This window comes from Peromyscus californicus, unplaced genomic scaffold, assembly GCF_007827085.1.
Source record: "Peromyscus californicus insignis strain IS unplaced genomic scaffold, ASM782708v3 Scaffold_8__1_contigs__length_139910024, whole genome shotgun sequence".
Classification (NCBI taxonomy): Eukaryota; Metazoa; Chordata; class Mammalia; order Rodentia; family Cricetidae; genus Peromyscus; species Peromyscus californicus.
Window position 1 is genome coordinate 106068476 of NW_026294606.1, and position 18769 is coordinate 106087244.

General features: G+C 48.5%; 2 protein-coding genes across 10 annotated transcripts; one reads left to right on the forward strand and one right to left on the reverse strand.

Moving 5' to 3' along the window:
* Nucleotides 1–33: 33 nt before the first annotated feature.
* Nucleotides 34–3347, reverse strand: Tmem208 (transmembrane protein 208). Of its 2 annotated transcripts, none has more exons than XM_052729150.1 (6): nucleotides 3222–3347; nucleotides 2565–2660; nucleotides 1402–1461; nucleotides 658–794; nucleotides 413–497; nucleotides 34–312 (listed from the first exon to the last, which is right to left on the reverse strand). In XM_052729150.1, the coding sequence occupies exons 1-6, from the start codon at nucleotides 3225–3227 to the stop codon at nucleotides 175–177; spliced, it is 522 nt and encodes a 173-aa protein (XP_052585110.1). In that variant the 5' UTR covers nucleotides 3228–3347; the 3' UTR covers nucleotides 34–174. The 2 variants fall into 2 exon arrangements, 1 of the variants encoding a protein (XP_052585110.1); XR_008215931.1 differs by having other exon boundaries at nucleotides 294–312; nucleotides 632–794.
* A 41-nt stretch (nucleotides 3348–3388) lies between these two features.
* LOC128104266 (F-box/LRR-repeat protein 2-like) lies at nucleotides 3389–18713 on the forward strand. Of its 8 annotated transcripts, none has more exons than XM_052729130.1 (8): nucleotides 3389–3470; nucleotides 6614–6715; nucleotides 14820–14942; nucleotides 15309–15812; nucleotides 17200–17415; nucleotides 17537–17680; nucleotides 17837–18054; nucleotides 18153–18713. In XM_052729130.1, the coding sequence occupies exons 1-8, from the start codon at nucleotides 3447–3449 to the stop codon at nucleotides 18319–18321; spliced, it is 1500 nt and encodes a 499-aa protein (XP_052585090.1). In that variant the 5' UTR covers nucleotides 3389–3446; the 3' UTR covers nucleotides 18322–18713. The 8 variants fall into 8 exon arrangements, with proteins under 8 accessions (XP_052585090.1, XP_052585087.1, XP_052585082.1 ...); XM_052729122.1 differs by having other exon boundaries at nucleotides 3392–3470; nucleotides 14820–15812; nucleotides 18153–18326; nucleotides 18424–18713; XM_052729127.1 differs by lacking the exon at nucleotides 17837–18054 and having other exon boundaries at nucleotides 3391–3470; nucleotides 14820–15812; nucleotides 18153–18326; nucleotides 18424–18713.
* Nucleotides 18714–18769: the final 56 nt, after the last annotated feature.

Genomic DNA, 18769 nt, shown 5'->3' on the forward strand with positions numbered 1-18769 from the left:
TTACTGTACATTATCATCCACATAGCCATTAGCCACATTCTAAACAATTTATTTAGTTATCCTATATTTCAGGCTGCTTTGGGCCCTTAAACTAGGCCCTCACTGCTCCAGGCATGGGGCCATGCAGCCCAATAGAACCAACCAGCGCCCAGCAGTCTGTGGCCACAGTGATGGCTATAACCGTTTCATCTGCCGCCGCTCCTGTCGGCGTTGGCGTTTTTCATTGTGTTCTGGTGCTGGCGCTCCACTGTCTGCCGTGAACCAGGGGCCCAGTACATTTACCCACAAGAGGTAAAGGGCCCGGCCTGGAGCCTAGGACAGAAAGGGTAACTTGAAGCCAGCTGCAAGGACTAGTGGGGGTGGGGGTGTGTTAAGTACTTTCTTCAGAGGCCCAGCCCTCCAGTCCACGTACCAGAAGCCAGAAGGACCAGATGTAGAGGGAGAAGCAACTGAGCACCTGAACAATGGCTGTCAGTAGGATCACATCTTTAAGGTGCCTGTGGATAAAAGGAAGGCTGCCAAGGATAGTAGACGGGCCCGAGTTCTACCCCCTTCCATACTGTTCAAGTTGAAAGTAGTTGTGAGTCTTGGGCTGTGTTGGCCCCAGCGCCCCAGCCCTGGGGCCGCTCACCTGGGCTGGCGATGGGGGACACTCACTCTGCCATGCCCTGCTCCATGTTGAGGTCCATGCCACCATCCATCAAGGACCCATCCTCAGAGAAGGCTGCCCGAGCCATTGAGCTCATAGAGTGGTAACTGGCCCCATATACTGCCAAACTAAAGCCTAGGGCCATCTGCAAAACAAGAAAAAGAGTATCAAAAGCTGCTCGGCACTGACCCTGTACACCCACTTTCCAGGATGGGGATATGTTGTTTTAACTCCAGCACAGTGGCTGTGCCTTAATCTACTACTATTTCAGCCAGCAACTGCAACTCTGCAGTTACTGGCCTGCTTCTCTAGCAGCAGCCTGGCCACTCAGGTCACAGCCTGGTGGGAATTCTGTTCCCACAGGCGCCAGCTCTGCCACTGCCACTTCCACTAAAGGTAGCTTTGACTAAATCTCTATTCTAATTATAAATAAAACTCAAGATTCAAAGGCTGGGGTGAAAACCTGCTAGCTCAGAGGCTGAGTAGCAACTAGCTGACCTCTCCTTGCTGACATCTCCCAAAGAGAGCCTCCTTCAGCTCTGCCAAACAAAAAAAAGCCACACCACTACAAATCCCTCCCTCCCTACTTCTGGTGCCTCTCTCTCCCAGATGCCCTCTGAGGCTCTATGATTACTTCCTGTCTACTAGTTGCTAACTCGGCCTCCTGACCCAAGGTTAATTTTATTTAATTAACGCAGATGCATGCTTGGGTTTCACAGTGTGACTGAATATCCCCCAACAAGGATACTTACCCAGGCCCAAAATGAGGCAGATGAATAGAAGAAAACCAAGGTCACAAGGCAGTATATGGCCTACGAGCAAACACAGGATCAGGCTGGAGTTGAAAGCGACCCCCAAATTACGGGCTTTCCTCAACTCTGACCAAGAATTGGGCCAGACTAAGAGGAAGAAACCAAGCGGTAGAAGGGCTCTGCTTCCTGAGTCAGACAACTCTTACACCCACGTCAGTCCAGGAGAGAAGCCTTAGTGTAGTGTGAGGACAGCCCAACTCACCTGGGACTCACCGCTTCATTGCTTCATTTTGTTTCTAATTCTAGTTCACACTTTTCTCTGTGCCTGGCACCTTTTTTGTGTGTTTGTGTGTTTGTTTTTGAGACAGGGTTTCTCTGTGTAACAGCTCTGGCTGTCCTGGAACTCACTCTAGACCACTCTGGCCTCAAACTCACAGAGATCCACCTGGCTCTGCCTCCCGAGTGCTGGGGTTAAAGGTGTGTGCCACAACTGACCAGTACCTGGCTACTTTTTAAAAAACGTTTTAAAATATATTTTATGCATATAGTGTTTTGCCTGTATGTATGTATGTGCACCACATGTCTGCTTGTGTGCCTGGTACCACAGAGGTCAGAAGAGGGCACTGGATCCTCTGGAGCAGATGGCTGTAAACTATCATGTGGGTGCTAGGAATGGAACCCAGGTCCTCTCTCTTAACCACTCAGCTCTGGATATTGGGGTGGGGGGGGGGAGGCAGTGCTGGTGATCAAACCTAGGCAAGGGCTCTACCACTGAGCTACACTTTCTGTTTTCACTTCTCTTTCCTTGAGACTGGAGTCTTGCTTTTTGCTCAGGCTATCCTTGAACAGTCTAGCCTCAGTCTTTTACGTAGCTAGAATTACAGTTATGTATGTATCACTATGGCTGGCTTCTCTCATCCCTCCCCCCCTTTTTTGAGATGGGGCTTCTATGTAGACCAAAGCAAATGTCAAGCTTCCCGTCCTCCTACCTCAGCCTGCCTAGTGCGAGGATTACAGGCTTGTACTTTCATGCCTAGCTTTCCGTTTCTTTACAACATTCTCTTTTGGAACCTTGGCTGTCACTTACTAGTACTCCTAATCAGATAGCGCTGAGAACACTGGAGCTATTAAAGGGCATAGAAAACACGAGGCAGGCAACTTACATTAGCTCCCAGTATGATCCTCAGGTAAAACTTGAGAGTTTCTTTGTTCTCTTCAAATATCTGCTTCTTCCCTCTTGTACCCACTTTGCCTTTGGGCTGCAGAGGGACGATGAGATGCTGTCAGCTTTTTCGCCTCACTCCTCACACCAGCTTAGTTATCGCCTCAGCGAAGTCCTTATCGTACTCTGTCAAACCTAGCAGTCCCTGAGATGACTTCCACTCCTCCAGTCCATCCTCCCCTATAGTCAAGACACCATCTTCACACTACCCCCAGCTATGATCGCCTAATGCTCTCCCTGAAATACCCCAAACTACATTAATACCTTCTTTGGCTCTCCTGGTAAGGTTCACCTTTGGGCTAAGGACCTCTCCGAAGGAACTCCAGGGGAACTTAACGGCGTCCCTCTCCAGCTTATGGGGGTGAGGGGGTAGTTCAGATCTGGAACTGACAACTGCGCCCCCCCCCCCCCGCCTCCTACACTAGGTCTGGTATATTCCTGCGCTACTACTCTCCCCGCAACCCACTCGCTCTACCACACACTGGATGGCGCCCCTCTCTGGCCCAGTGCCTTATGCTTTCATGTCCTTCCTGTTTTCACTTCCCCAACACCGGGAAAGCTTTGCCGGTGCGGACCCCGCCCTACCCATCCTTCTTACCGCCATAGTGCGAAGCAAATACCCAGCCACGGAAACAAGGGCGAGTAACTGGAACTGCAGTCAGTAGACACCACATCGGCAGCCCATGCACTTCCGGTACAGACCGAAGTCGTCAGGATTTCTGGACGGAAGTGGATTCCGTTTCCTTCCCAGGCCCCGCCCCAGGGGTGATGGGACTACACTTCCCAGAAAGCCTTGCGCGGGGGCGGAGACGGCAGAGAGGCGATGGCGGACTCACTGCCCCTGGAGGTGAGAGGAAGAGGTCCTCAGGCCTGGGTCCGGGACAGGCCCCGCCTTCGGGGTCCCGAGCTTTGGGGAAGGGCTGTCTGACAGCTCGCCCGGCACCTCCCGCCAGGCGGAAACGAGCCGCCCGGCGAATCCCAGGACCTGCAAACTCTGGGTAACAGCCCGCTTTGGGGCCACTTCGACCCCTTCGGTTGGGATACCATCCTCTCCTTACCCATTGGCCCCAGAAGATGACTACTCTGTCACCTCAGGAGGACAGACTCTCTAACCATCTCCTTCCCTTGAGATGGCCGTTCCCTCCCGCTCAGTTCTAGAAGATGTCCGCTCCACCATCCCTGAAGGGTAATCAATTTTATCCCGGTTGGCCCCTTAGAATGGTCGCTGCATTTCCTCCGCCCCTCCCCCACCGTCCTCGCATTTGGAAATAGACTGCTCCCTCCCCATCAGTTCTGGGGACAGCAGCCAAGGTCTTTAATCTAAGACATGCCTGCTACATCCCTAGTGATGGCTGCCCCAGTATTTTTCACCCCGTGGGATGTTTGTTCCGTTAGTTAGAGGCAAGAGTACTCTGCTCTCATGGGTAAGGAGATACAGATACAGGCCTTGTATCCTGTATCTTTTTTGAAATGGCCTATCTGTTTTTCCCTGGGAGTTGGCAGCCCCCTCCCATTACCCAAGAAAGGCCACTTTCCCATGAGTCCTAGAATGCACCCTCTCCTTAGCATAAATAGAACCTGCAATGACATCCTAGTCCCTTTCGGCCCCAGAGGTTATCCTCATTCCTGTAAATCCCATGGATGACCAGTAGTAGTCCCTTGGGGTGGGCTCGTAGGATGACCACTCCACCATTATCTCTACCTCTTTTAATATGAGAGAGGCTACTCCATTCTCAGCTTAAGGAATTATGACCCTCCCTATGAAGACATGTTTCCCTTTCTCTTTACTCCCAGGGTTTATCATCCCAGAAGACAGGCCAGCCACTCTCTTAGCCCAGTCTTCCCTCCTAGCCCACTATCGATGGGGCTTTGGTCCGTCCAGCCCCATCAACACTCTTCTTCATACCTCTCCTCTCTGGTCCTAGCCCTTCTTCTCTCAATAATAATCTGCTTCATCTCCCACCCCTTCCCTCAGCAAACCTTTGGTAAAAGTAGGGGTAAAGGACTCTCTATTTTTAATCCAGCAAATACTGGCTGAATACTGCCTGTGTACTTAGCATCCGAGGAGAGAAGGAGAGAACGCAATGGGCTAGTGAACTGCTAGTCACTGCAGAAGGCTTCCCAGAAAGAGCTTCACATAAGGAAAAGAAAATAGACTTCCTGTATTGGTAGGGAGGATGGACTGGGGATGTTCTGAGACCAGAAGACCCAAGTATGGAGACCTGGCGATGTTGACCCAGGAGTGAGGATTTTGTTCTGAGATTATTGGGGAACACGGAAGATTTTATCAGGGGTAGTGAAACTGGATACAACGTTTTGGAAAATTAACTCTGTGACTATATAGAATGGACTAACAAGGATGAACGTAGAAACAAGGAGGCTGTAAAAGGCATCTAGGTCTAGGGGGATAAACTTTAGAGCTATTAAGATGATGAAGTTGCAAAAGTAGAAATGTTAATAATGGCCATCTGGCAGCCATTTATGGACCATCTAGGTCCCTATAAGACTAATTTAGATTATTATTATTATTATTATTATTATTATTATTATTATTATTATTATTATTTGGTTTTTTGAGACACAGTTTCTCTGTGTAGTTTTGGTGCCTGTACTGGATCTCACTCTTTAGACCAGGCTAGCCTCAAACTCACAGAGATCTGCCTGGCTCTGCCTCCCAAATGCTGGAATTAAAGGCGTGCGCCACTGCCACCCGGCTAGATTATTTTTAATGTCTTCGTTTTTCATACGTATAGAAACTGAAGCTCAGAGAAATCACATACTTTGGAGATACTCACCTGGAAAGTAGTAGAGCTAGAATTTGATGAGTCTGAGTTAGCCTTGCCTGAAACTTCAGTTTTGTGAGTAAAGAATGAAAGACCACGAGTCCAAGTATCACTAGGAACCTCAGATCGGGAGTACAGTTGGCAGTAAAAGGTTAAGTTGGACTGAGGGCAAAAATAGCAATTTGGGTTGAGATTAGGTTGAGAACTATTTGAGTGTAGGACCCTGTAGACAGTTGGCAGTATGAGACTAATGCTTGGTTAACATGACAACATAAAGCTATTACATTGTTGACTATTCTTGTACAAGTAAACAGAAAATCAAAAGATTGAACCTTGGGAGTCCTGGGGAATGCAGAAATAGGACAATTAGCATGTTCACCTAGAAATGTTTGCCTAGAAAACATTGCCCTTGGACTTGAGGAGGGAAGATTCTAAAAGAAAAGGACAGTTAATAGGAAATTGTTCCTGGCCTCCCAAGTGGCCCCTTTCTTAGTCCTAGATAGAGCCACCAACCTCACCACCTATAGACTCATAGAGCACAGTTAGAGGGAAGAGGAGAGTCTCCCAAACGTGCTGCGTTGTCCTACCTTAACCGCTAGCTGAGAAAACAAACTGATAATAGAGAAGATGGGAAAAGAATAGGGGGTCCCAAAGCCAGACATCATGGCTCACACTCACAATTCTATCACATGGGATATAATTCTACTAAGGCAGGAGAATGGCTGTGTGTAAGTCTGGGTACAGAGTGAGTTCCAGGACAGCCTGGATTACATAGTGAAACCCTATCTAAATGAGAGAAAAAAAAAAGAGTAGCATTTGACTTATGTTCTAGATCTATGGAAAATGCTATGTTTTGTGACTTCTCACAAGAACCTATTTAAATCTCACTGCAGTTGCCATTTCACAGACAAAAACAAGGCTCAAGGAAGTCAGCTAGCCAAGTGGAAACTTGGACTAGGTTTGTCTGGCCCCGGTGCCAGACTGTTTCTACCAAACTGGGCATGAATTTGGATTCTTCTTACTTGGTACAGACCTGAACTCAAAAGTGGCTCATGTTAGGTCCATTCTCAGGAGATATGCCTGGAGGCTGGAGAAGGGAAGCAAATAGTTCATGAAGCTTTGGGTCCAATATGGACTAGAAGCCAATGCTCCTATGCCCTCAGACCCAGTTCTAACAGCCCTCAAACACCTTATCTTTTTCCCTCAGATGCTCACATATATCCTGAGCTTCCTACCTCTGTCAGATCAGAAAGAGGCATCCCTTGTGAGTCGGGCTTGGTACTGTGCAGCCCAGAATGCCCTTCGAGAGGTAAGGTACCCACCTCACTTGATTCATTCTGAGTTGTCCCTCACTTCAACTTGTTCATGGCCCTGCTTATGCATCATCTATCCATCCATCCATATATACTCATACATTAATACATACAAGTCTTGGGGTACAGAGCTTGGGGTATATAGGTGAATAAAACCTAGTCCCCCTAAGAAGTACATTGTCCAATGAAGGAAAAAGACAGTTAGCATGAATAATTGTGATACTGTGTGTTCAGTACCATAGCACTCAATGAAAAGGTAAAACAAAGATAAGGGTACCCAAACAAGATCATCCAGTAGCATCAGGGAAGGCCTGAGAGAATAGGATGAGAGTGCATGTTGGTCGTCTGGAACTGGCATCAAGGTATGGAAGTTCTGAAAACAGCCACACAAATTCCAAATAACTGGATTGAGTTTTATGTGGGGTATGGTAGGAGAGGAGACTAGAACGTGGCCAAGATTGCAAGGTGGCAGATGTGCCAGGTAGCAGAGCTTGGGCTTTCTTCCAGTTAGTTGTGGGGCCTTTAAGACATGTGAAGGCAGGGCTGGAGAGATGGCTCAGAGGTTAAGAGCACTGGCTGCTCTTCCAGAGGTCCTGAGTTCAATTCCCAGCAACAACATGGTGGCTCATAACCATCTGTAATGAGATCTGGTGCCCTCTTCTGGTATGCAGGCAGAATATTGTATATATAATAAATTTAAAAAAAAAGAAAAAGAAGGAAAGACAGGGCTGGAGAGATGGCTCAGTGGTTAAGAGCACTGACTGTTCTTCCAGAGGACTTGGGTTCAATTCCCAGCACCCACATGGAAGCTCAGAACTGTCTGTAACTCCAATACTGGGGTACTAAAACACCAATGTATATATAAAATAAATAAGTTATTTAAAAAAAAAGAGAAGGAAAGAAATGTGAAGGCAGGCAAGAGACAGTGTGATGTGGACTCCACAGTGGACTAGAGGGGCGAGACTGAGTATGGGGAGGCAGCCCAGCCAGGAGGGGAATACAGACACCTGTACTATTGAAAGACAATGATCTTCTGTTAATTTTGATTTAGTTATTAGTGAGATTAAGGTTTTTTTCCTCATTAGCAGTTTTGTTCTTTATCCACTTAACGGGTAGGGTCTTAGTAGTTTGCTTGCCCATTTTATGAGCTTTTTATACGTTAAAGATTAATTCTTTATATATTTGTTAAAATATATTTCTGATATGTTTGCCCTTTCCTTTCATTTGTAGATAGATGTTTTATTTCTGAGATATAGAAATTAAACTTCTGTGTTGTTGATTGTTTTCTTTTTCTTTCTTCCATGGTTTTTAAAGATCCCTTGCCCTCCAGAGATTTCATCAGTGTATACTTGTATTTTTATTCTTTTAAAAAATACGGCTGATTTCTAGAGTAGTGATTGGCTCAACAAAAATAAATTAACTTCTGTTTTATGGTTTTAATGTTTTGTTTCCTTTCTTTTTTTTTTTTAGTTTAATTTTTTTTTTTGGACAGGGTCTTACAATGTAGCACAGGTTAGCCATGAAACACTAGCCTTAGCCTTCTAAGTGCTTAGATTATAGGCCTGAACCACCACACCCTGATTGGGCTTTAACTTTTATCAGTGAGAAGTGTGTTTTATTCATGAAACTTATTTTTTTTTTTTTTTTTTTTGGTTTTTCGAGACAGGGTTTCTCTGTGTAGCCTTGCACCTTTCCTGAATCTCGCTCTGTAGACCAGACTGGCCTCGAACTCACAGAGATCTGCCTGCCTCTGCCTCCCGAGTGCTGGGATTAAAGGCGTGCGCCACCACCGCCCGGCTCATGAAACTTATTTTAATTTATATGATAAAGTATGAAGCTGATCTGTTTGCTTTTCAAATAGCTCCTACATCATTTCTATCTAATCTTCTCTGTTAGGTTAGAAACCCCTCTGTTACATATCAAATGTATACATGTAAGTAGAGTCTGTTGTTGGATTATCTATCTGGTGTCATGGATCTTAATGTCTAAAGGAATTGTATTTTGGACTTGTTGAAAAATTTAGAATGAAAAATTTAGAGTACGAGATATCCAGTTGCCAAAACTCAGTTGATAATTGAATGTCTATGTGAGAAATTCAAGAGAAAGGTATGGGTAATAAATATAGACTCAGATGTAATTAAAGAATGAGTAGGGCAGGAAGTGTAGCTCAGTGGTAGAGTACTTGACTAGAATGTATCATGCCCTAGGTTTGATCATCACCCAGAACTGAAGAAAAAAAATGGATGGAAGTAAAGCCCCAAATCTGAGTAACTCCATGTAAGGGAAAAGTGTAACAAACAGAGGAATAGGAGACCAAGACTGGAGAGCATTTAAAACACCAAGTGGATGATTAATGATATAAAATCCCATAGGGACTGGCAAAATAAAGAACAAATAGTGCTCATAATATATGCTATGTATGCTGTTGAATGTGGTGGCACCTGCCTGTAATCCCAGCACTTGGAAGGAGAGACAGGAAGGTCAGGAGTTCAAGGTGCATTACCATGCCTGGCTGGGATACAATTCGATATATCAAGGAAATGGAGTGGAAGGGACATGTGGGTGTTAAGAGTGAGGGTAACTTGATCAAGGGTGGTAAGAGTTTAGGAGGCCCAGCAGATTCAGGGATAGATGATGGATTCAGAATTGGATATTTTGTATCAGGGTTTCTAGAGGTCCATGAAGCAGTTGATCTCTAATATGGTTGAGGAAAACAATATGGATCAGAAAGTAGCTGGGGCCAGGCCTGGTAGCACATGTCTGTGATCTCAGCCCTTGGTAGACTCAAGCAGAAAAATTGCAAGTTAGAGTTCAACCTGGGTAAGATTCTGTTTCACAAAACAACAAAAAGAAAAGATAGGACTGGAGAGATGATTCAGTAGAGTGCCTAAGAGTGCTGGCTGTGAAAAAAATCCCTAGCACCTACATAACTCTCTCCTGTAACCTCAATGATGTGGCAGGCAGAGACAAGAGAATTGACGGGGTTTGCTGACTGCTAGCCTAGCTCCAGGTTCAGTGAGAGACCCTGTCTCAGGGGAATAAGGCAAAGAGTGATAGAGCAGGACATTTAGTGTCCTCCTCTGGCTTCCACATGTTCCCCTACTCCACACTCATACAGCACATGCTCCCATACCAAAGACCCTATTGCCCCATAGGGTGAAGTATAGTGTGACAGAGAGCTCATGGAAGAGGACAAGGATTGTCCGTGTGTCTGTGTTATTAGGTAGAACAGGGCAGGGAGAACCTCCTCATCTATGGTCTGGGTCTGTCTGTTAATAACTCCAGAGAGACCAATGAAAAACAGGCTAAAAGGCAAGAGGAGAGCCAGGGGGCACATTGGAAGTAACACAAAGTTAATGGCGATAGCCTTTCCTTAGCAGGTGGCATGGTAAAGAGGACACTGTGAAAGGCTAACGAGAAGCTCCTACATAGTAGTGACTTGCTGGAGGGGAGCTGGGATCAGGAGTGAGTGATTCTGGCAGGAAGGAGGGGAACTAAATGGCCCAACAGTGAGTGTCTCCTCATACTTCCTAGGGGAAAACTGGAAAGAGAAAATTTGGAGATGAGAAAAGGTGCTATAGCATTAGGAGACTGAGGCAGGAGGATTGTTGTGATCACAAGGCCATCTTGGGCTACATAGTGAATTCAAGGCCAGCTTGAACTACATAACCAGACCCTTTCCCCAAAAACCAAACCCCAAATCTATTGTTCATAGCCTCTGAGGAAGGACCAATGAAAAGACAAAAACAGCAGAATTCCCAGGAGATGAGGTGAGGAAAGCTCAGCAAGCCAGAAGAAAGGACTGTCTGAACCAAAGACTAGGAGTCAGAGGTAGGGTTCTATCAGGAGCCAGCTAGCAAGCAGGAACGGACTTCCCACCTGATGGCTTTGGTTGCTTTTTGAAGCAGGACAGTCCATTTCTTTCTTTTTCTTTTCTTTTTTTATCTTTTTTCTTTCTTTTTTTGTTTTTTGTGCTTTGTTTTGTTTTGTTTTGTTTTTCCAGACAGAGTTTCTTTGTGTAACAGCCTTGGCTGTCCTGGAACTCACCTTGTAGAACAGATTGGCCTCAAACTTCCAGAGATCCGCTTGCCTCTGCCTCCCGAGTGCTGGGATTAAAGATGTGCGCCCATTTCTAAGAAGGCTAGGTGCAGAAAAGCTTTTGCAGCAGGCTCAGAGCAGGAGAAAATGGTGGGTTAGGCGAGAAGGGAGGAAGTGGGATAGGGAAGGCCATGGCTTCTTCAGCAGTATTCTGTTATCTCCAGCACAGACTGCAAGTAGGCAGCTGGGTTTGTTATCTATGAGTAGGCAGGAAGAGTGGGCACAGCAGCATGGGGGAGGAAGACTACAAGCCCTCAGGAGAGAGCGTCTCATAGAGACCTTCGAGGAAGAAGAGGGCGGAGGGAGTGGTCAGACTCCTGGGGATGGGTGAGGGGGAGAGGGAGAGTAAGGAGGGAAGGAAGAGGAGGCTGGGGTCTGTGGCTGAGCCCCGTTGTAGAGCTGGCACTGCTGCGGCTAACGGGGAGCTCCAGACCCATTGGCACAGTCCCTGCTGGGTGAGAACGGTGGAAGGCCAAGCTGTAGGTACACAGGCATCTGGGTCCTGCCCCGACTTCACCGTTTTTATACCCAGAGAGCAGTCTGCAGAGCCTGTCCTCTGAGGCTCAGGTGTAGGCAGATGGAGCAGGAGGCAATGTCACCAGCCACTGGTACAATGGAAGATAGTTGTCAACTAAGGCAAAGCTGGAACTGAGTCTTCCCACGCCAGGCTAGGACACCTGGGCTCTGTGACTTCTGATTCCTCCTGCCCTCCCCATTTTGTTCACTTAATCCTAGTGTATCCCAAATAATGATAAATAAAGCAGGGAAAGGCAGTGTCCCCACATGCTTCCAAGTTCTGCCTAGTGCCCTGCAAGCCCTGGGTGGCCACCATTGAATTGGTCCCTGTGCAGCAGTTCAGATGCTTTCCACTGCTGTCTTCCTGTCCAAAGTATTTAACTCTCCCCAGAGACCAGTACCTCTGAGCGCCAGAGTTGTATTTCACTGCAGTTTTCTGAAAGGAAAGCACGTGCCATAGTTTTTGGATCCCTGTACTAAGCAGCAGGAACACTTCTATCTTAGAGGCTCTCCAAGCCTGTGCACAAGCCTGTAGTCTCACTGTGAGACTTCACTAGGTACTGAAAAGCCCCGACCTCCTACAGTCAAGGGGCAATTGTCGTTTTCAGAAGTGGGTACTTAAAGTGACTGCAGGTGTTCCTAAGATGCCAACATGGGGAAAGGAGACCAAGGGCTTCCATGGTCATCTGTGGTGGAGTGGCTGAAGCTAGAGCAGGTACCCTTCCAGTCCTCCCTCAAGCTTCCAAAAGCAGTTTCTTAGGGCCTGGAAAAGGCCAAAGTCTAGAACCCAAGAGCCCTACTTGCATCTGCCCCGCAAAGAAGTAAATATTCTTCTACATTTAAAAAAAAAGGTAAAAGACTGCCCTTTGGCCCCTGCAATTCCATCCAGCTGACCTCAGGAGCAGGTTGACCATTGTGTAAAGGGTTCAAGGCTGGCGGCTAACACTGACAATAGTCAGGGGCCACTGGAGATGTGGCTCACTTGGTTGAATACTTGCCTAGCCTGTACTCAGCCCTGGGCTTGATTCCCAGTATTACATAAGACTAATAGTAGTGATGCATGCCTGTAACCCAGCACTTGGGAGGAAATCTAATCAGAAGTTCAAGGTCATCTCCTGATATATAGCAACTTTAGGGACAGCCTGAGCTATGTGAGACCTTGTCTCAAACAAACGAACAGTGGGGGCCAGGTGTGGTCTCAAGTCTCTCTGCCCAGTAGCTGGAAATCCTGTGGGCCGGACCCTGCCTATTTGTCTTGTGGCTGCCAACTGTAGATGGCACCCTACGGTGATTGCCAGTGCCTTCTCTTGGCTGTTTGTCTGCCTTGTTCACAGACAGGTAGTGGGAAATGGAAGAACATTCCTGCCTGCTCAGGCTCCCAGGAAGGGAAGGAAGCTAAGCTCCTTTGTGCTTGTAGCTGTTAGCACAGAGGCCCTGCGGCTCTTAGGCTCCTAAGCTACATGAGTGGTGGGGGCGGGCGCTGCCTGGGCAACTGAGCTGCTCACAGCTCCTCCAGCTCTAGTTGATTTGGCATCAGACTGATCCACATGGTGTGCGGGGCTTCTCAGTGGCTGGAGGCTGCTTCGCTTTTCTCTCTACAGCCTGCCTTCTCAGATCGTTTGACCTCTTTCCCCAGCCCTTCACACTGGGAACTTCCCCCAGCTCTCCTTAAACCTGAGAGAGGAACCTAGGCCCTTGGGAGTCTCCACTAGTCTATAGCAAGGGAATCTGATAGGGACCTGTGGTGAGTGCTCCTCTTGCAGGGACCAGGGAACAACCACAGTCTAGAAGTGGGATCAGGAAGAGGATCACAGTGAGAGAGACCATGAGATGGTCTCTGTTTTTTTTCTTTTTTTGAGACAGGGTTTCTTGTAGCCCAGCATGGTCTCAAACTTGCTATGTAGCCAAAAATGTCCTAGAACTTCTGATCCTCCTGCTTCTACCCCTCAAATACTGGTTTCTGTAATACCAGGTGTCAAACCTAGGACTTTGTGCTAGACAGCCAACTACTCTACCAATTGAGCTTCTCAATTCTCGGCTCCCCAGTTTTGCCTCTTAACCTCTCCTCCTCCCCACCACAACAGTGGCTGTTTCTGCTGAGAAAGAAGTCAGGCTGTCTCCCCATTGGTAGGGATGGGTTATGTGTTGGTTGGGAGGATAGTGCCTCTATGATTTTGCAGGATTGCCTGCTGCATGTCAGGGCTGCCTTTTGCATGCCCTGTTGGTGCTATTCTGAGGGAAACAGAGAACAGGGTGCTTTTGTTGTTGCTGACAAAGGTAAGTGTTTTCTAGAACTCAGCTTTCCTGCATCAGAACCATGTTGATGGTAAAACTAAAGCCTTCTTTAAGAACCACTTTCCTGCTACCTAGGCAACAGGTAGGGCAATTGGACTAGGTGATTTTTTTTTTTTGAAGCTCTAACTGGGCTGCACACATGCTAGGTAAGCACTCTACTACTGAGCTGCACCCCTGATCTAGTGGACAGGATGTGGGGAGTCCCGTTGTCGTCTTCCCCGCTACAGATCTGTTCCATACAGATTCGACTGACTTCCCCTTAACTCCTTTTGGCCTGAGATCAGGGAAGGTTCTATGAAAATATTTCCCTTAGTTTCTCCCAAACTGCTGCCTAAGCCATCATATTGCCACATCTTAAACCTGAGCTTGACTCCTGAGCTGCACCCCTGCTCCAACCAACGTGAACTGCTATCCCAAGCAAGTTCAGCTTAACTTCCTTGGCTTCTCTGGGATTTATATTAGGTCCTGCCACCTGCAGAGATGTGATACAGGTGTTCTAGGCATGTGTTAAAATAAACACACACACAGACACGCATGCACGCACACACACATATGCACACCTCTGCTCACACATTTTTTTGCAAAAATTCATGTGCTTGAGCACTCAGGCCACTAGGGGACTAGACCTTGGTGTTTATTCCAGACCTCTGGTACTTGGACCACAAGAAGCTGAGTGACACCTGCTTCACTTCTACCTTCCAGTCCTCGAAGCCCTCTCTAGGAAGTTGGGGCAGTCGGCTGCTTAGCTAGTGTCAAGATCCTGGCTGGGCCAGCAGATCTCAAGACCTGAGACTGCAAAAGATCGTGGTCCAGCCTTCTTTGTTCTCTCACCCCACAAAGGCGTCAGTGGTGTCCTACAGGCCACAGCCCTCCTGTGCTCAGTTTGCTAACTCCCCACTCTATCCTTGCCCCTCTGTGGGCATCTAGTATTGTCCTCCACTCACCTTCCTGATGGCCCAATAGTCATTTCCTCCCAAATCCAGCATGGTTTGCCTTTCCGCTTCCCACTTTGTTTCTCTTCCCAGCTCCCACTTCCTGCCTACACCCTCCTCAGCTACACATGACACACACACACACACACACACACACACACACACACTCTCCAGGGATGGGTGCTCATTGTAGAAGGGCCTTTCTTAACTGTCTTCCACCTCTGAGAAATCTAACCTAAGGCCTGCTGCTACCCTATAGACAAATGTGCGGTACAACATTCCTGTGTCCTCTGCCTCCCTCTCGGCCATCAAGAACTTGGGCCTCAGGGGCATCTCACACATCAGCTTGACCAATCTGGATGGCTCACCAGCTTCGCACCAGGTACTGCAGTCTGTTGCTTACCACTTAGGCCCACACCTGGAGAGCTTGTGCCTGGGTGGGGGCAGCCCCACAGAGGCATCCTTCTTGGCCCTGATCCTGGGATGCCCAGTCCTGCGCACCCTTGATCTCAGCGGCTGCAACAGTCTTTTCACATCAGGCACTCTGCTGGCTCAGCCTGAGACAGCGCAGTGTGTCCGAAAGGCATTGAGTGGCCTTCGTGATCTTAACCTGGCTTGCCTGCGTGACCTAACTGACCTCAGCTTCAACCATCTCAGTGGTTGTTTCCCTAGCCTGGAACGCCTCTCCTTGGCCTACTGCCATCTTACCTTTGAGTTAGGCCCAACCTGGGGCTCCATTACCCCGCAGGTTTCCTCTCCCTCCCAGCTTTCCTTCCACAACCTGCTTCAGTTCGTCAAAGAGCGAGCTGGTAGGCTGCGTGCCCTAGACCTTAGTGGTACTGGCTTGCCACCTGAGGCCCTACAAGCCCTGGGCCAAGTGACTGGACTGCAGCTGGAGGAGCTGAGCTTACACAGCTGTAGAGACCTCTCCTCAGAGGCTGTGGCCACCCTGTGCCGCCAGCAGCCTGGCCTTACTTCCCTGGACCTCAGTGGCTGCTCAGAGCTGACTGACAGGGCACTCTTGGCTGTGAGCCGAGGCCTCCAACACCTGCGGCACTTGAGTCTGAGGAAGCTGCAGCGGCTGACTGATGCGGGTTGTGCAGACCTGGGGGCCCTGCATGAACTGCAGAGCCTGGACATGGCTGAGTGCTGTCTCGTGAGCGGTCGGGAACTGGCCCAGGTCCTAGGCTCAGTTCACAGAGCTCCACCTGCACTGACTTCTCTCAGGCTGGCTTACTGCTCTTCACTGAAGGTGAGTTACTCTCCCTCCCTTCCTTTCCAGGGCACCTGGGGGAGCTGGGCCTGTGGCCTCAGAAGGGCTAACCAGTGTTTGTGTCCCAGGATTAGTAGTTAGAAATGAATTTGGGATGTGGTCTGAAAGGTAACAGCAGCTTAGATAGATAATGTGGTGGCACATGCCTCTACTGTCCTTGCTGGCCTGTCTCTACACTGTATGTGAGTTCTGGAAGGAGGAAGCCCAAAGAGTGATAGAAAATGTGACAGAGGCGGTGGTGGCACACGTCTTTAATCCTTAACAGCACTCACTCGGGAGGCAGAGGCAGGCGGATCTCTGTGAGTTAGAGGCCAGCCTGGTCTACAGAGCGAGTTCCAGAACAGCCAGGGCAACACTGTCTTGAATAACCAAAACCAAAAATAAATAAATAAATAAATAAATAAATAAATAAATAAATAAATAAATAAATAAACAAACAAGCAAATAAATAAATAAAAGAAAAAACAGAAAGAAAGAAAACTTGGCAGGCATGGTAGCACACACCTTTTATCTCAGAGGCAGGCAGATCTCTGAATTCAAGTCCAGCGTGGTCTACAGAGTGAGTTCTAGAACAGCCAGGGCTATACAGAGAAACCCTGTCTGGAAAAACACAATAGGAGGTTTTGTATTGTATTGCACTGAAGAAGATACTCAGTAGGCAGGGCCTTGGGGCGGGTCACTTGGGAGCTTTACCATCACCTCTTGGCTGAAGTCAAACCCATCATAGGGCTCAGTATTGCCCATATGGGTGGCATTCATTTCTGACAGTGTCAGCTGGTCCCTTTTTGGTGGGTTATCCCTTTAACCTCTTACTATGACAAGAGCATTCCAAACCCAAAACTTATCTCAGCTTCATTTCATGGCAAGCACTCCTCTCCTAACAACTCCTTGGCCACCAGTGTCTCTTAGCTGCTTTACCAGTCCTCATGCCCCACAGCTCCCTCTGAATCTACACACCCAGATTGTGTGCTCTGCTTTTAGCTCCTGCTGCCAACTTCTCATGGTGGTGGCATCAGGTTCAAAATCTAGAGGAAATATATCTGATTGGTTCACCTGTCCACTGTCCAGTGGGCAGTGATCAGTGTTGCCTCAGCCCATCCTTTCAAACGGGCTGAGAGCCCAGGCATAGCAGCTACCTGAGAAACATCTATCTACATCCTTTCTTGTACCACACATAGTCTTGGCCTTTGTGTCTTTCAGCAACTTCATCTAGGTCTCCCACCACTCACAGCCCACCCTGTTCACTCCAGACTTTCACGACCAACACAGCGACCATGTTGCTCTCTCTCATTCAGACCCTTGCAGATGACCCCTGCCAAGCCTGGAGGCACAAGCTGCTGTGCCTTTTCTTTTGTCCTCCTCCTAGGATGCCTCAGTGCTCTCCATGATTCCAGCACTGGGCCCAAGCCTCAAAGTGCTGGACTTGTCCTCCTGTGTGGCCCTCACTAACCAGACCATGCAGGCCATCTGTACCTACCTTGTTCACCTGTCAGTCCTGCGCCTGGCTTGGTGCAAGGAGCTCCAGGACTGGGGGCTTTTGGGGGAGAAGGAGCCAAGTGAGGAGCCTATGCTAAGTCCCCAGGTATGAGAGATCCTTGAAATTAGGGAGGGTGAGATGACCTTGGTCTCTGCTGCCCTCTGCACTTCCTGAATCTTTAGCAGAACTTATGAAGAACCTGAGAAGCAGTGGTTTCTTCCCACAGCTACCCCAAGAGGTGGAAAATCAGGCCTCAGACCCTCAAGAGCCTAATTCTGAGTCACAGGGCCCCTCCCTGCTCATGCTTCAGGCCCTGCAGGAGTTGGACCTCACAGCCTGCAGCAAACTGACTGATGCCAGTTTGGCCAAGGTGTGAATAAGCTGAGGACACTGGGGCTGGTGCTTGGGGATTGGGCCAACCCACTTTGTTCTTGGAGTCCCTTTCTCTTTGGTTTCTGGTAGAAGCAAGGAACCTGGAAGGGGCCCAGGCTCTGTGTCCCAATGCCATTCTATATCCCTATTGCAGGTGCTCCAGTTCCCTCAGCTGAGGCAGTTATCATTGAGCCTACTGCCAGCACTCACAGACTTGGGCTTGGTAGCTGTGGCTAGGGGCTGTCCCAGCCTGGAGCGCTTGGCACTGAGTCACTGCAGCCACCTCAGTGATGAGGGATGGGCCCAGGCAGCCAGGTTCTGGCCAAGGCTGCAACACCTCAACCTGTCCTGTTGCAGCCAGCTCACAGAGCAGTGAGTGTTTGATGGCATTACACTGAGCCACAACGCACGGGCTGGGCTTGGGTCTTACACTCACTGGTTCAGGCACTCATGCTATGGCCTCCTTGCAGAACTCTGGATACCATTGGGCAGGCATGCAAACAGCTTCGAGTGTTGGATGTGGCCATGTGTCCTGGTATCAACGTGGCAGCTGTCAGGCACTTTCAAGCACAGCTGCCTCAGGTGACCTGCATCCAGTCCCGCTTTGTGGGAGGGGCTGACCTGACCCTAACGCTTTGAGCCAGGTCAGTAACTATCCCTGAAGCTCATCTTCCTTCACCAGTATAGCCCTAGCCCAGGCCTCTGGACCTGAGTTTGCCCTAGTGCCTTCCCCTGCTCTAGAACCTTTTCTAAGACTCAGGATGGGACCATTCCAGGATGCTTGCAGCCCCAGTGTACCCTACAGATGGCAGCAACCTCTTTCCAGCTACACGTTGGCTGCCATGGGCCCTGCTCACAGAGGAGCTGGGCCCGATGCTGGGGAGGGCCACTCTGTGCCTCCTGCCAGCCTGCTACTCAGACCTAAAGCCTTTGTTCTGCCTGCTCCCAGGGGGTCTCCACCCCTCCTGAGCTTTAGCAGTCAATCCATCAACTTCATTGTAAACCAAACAAGATTAAAAGTTCCAGATTTATGTCTTCCTCTGATGTTCTCAGACTAAGGGGTCTCTCCCTTCTCCATCTCAGTTAA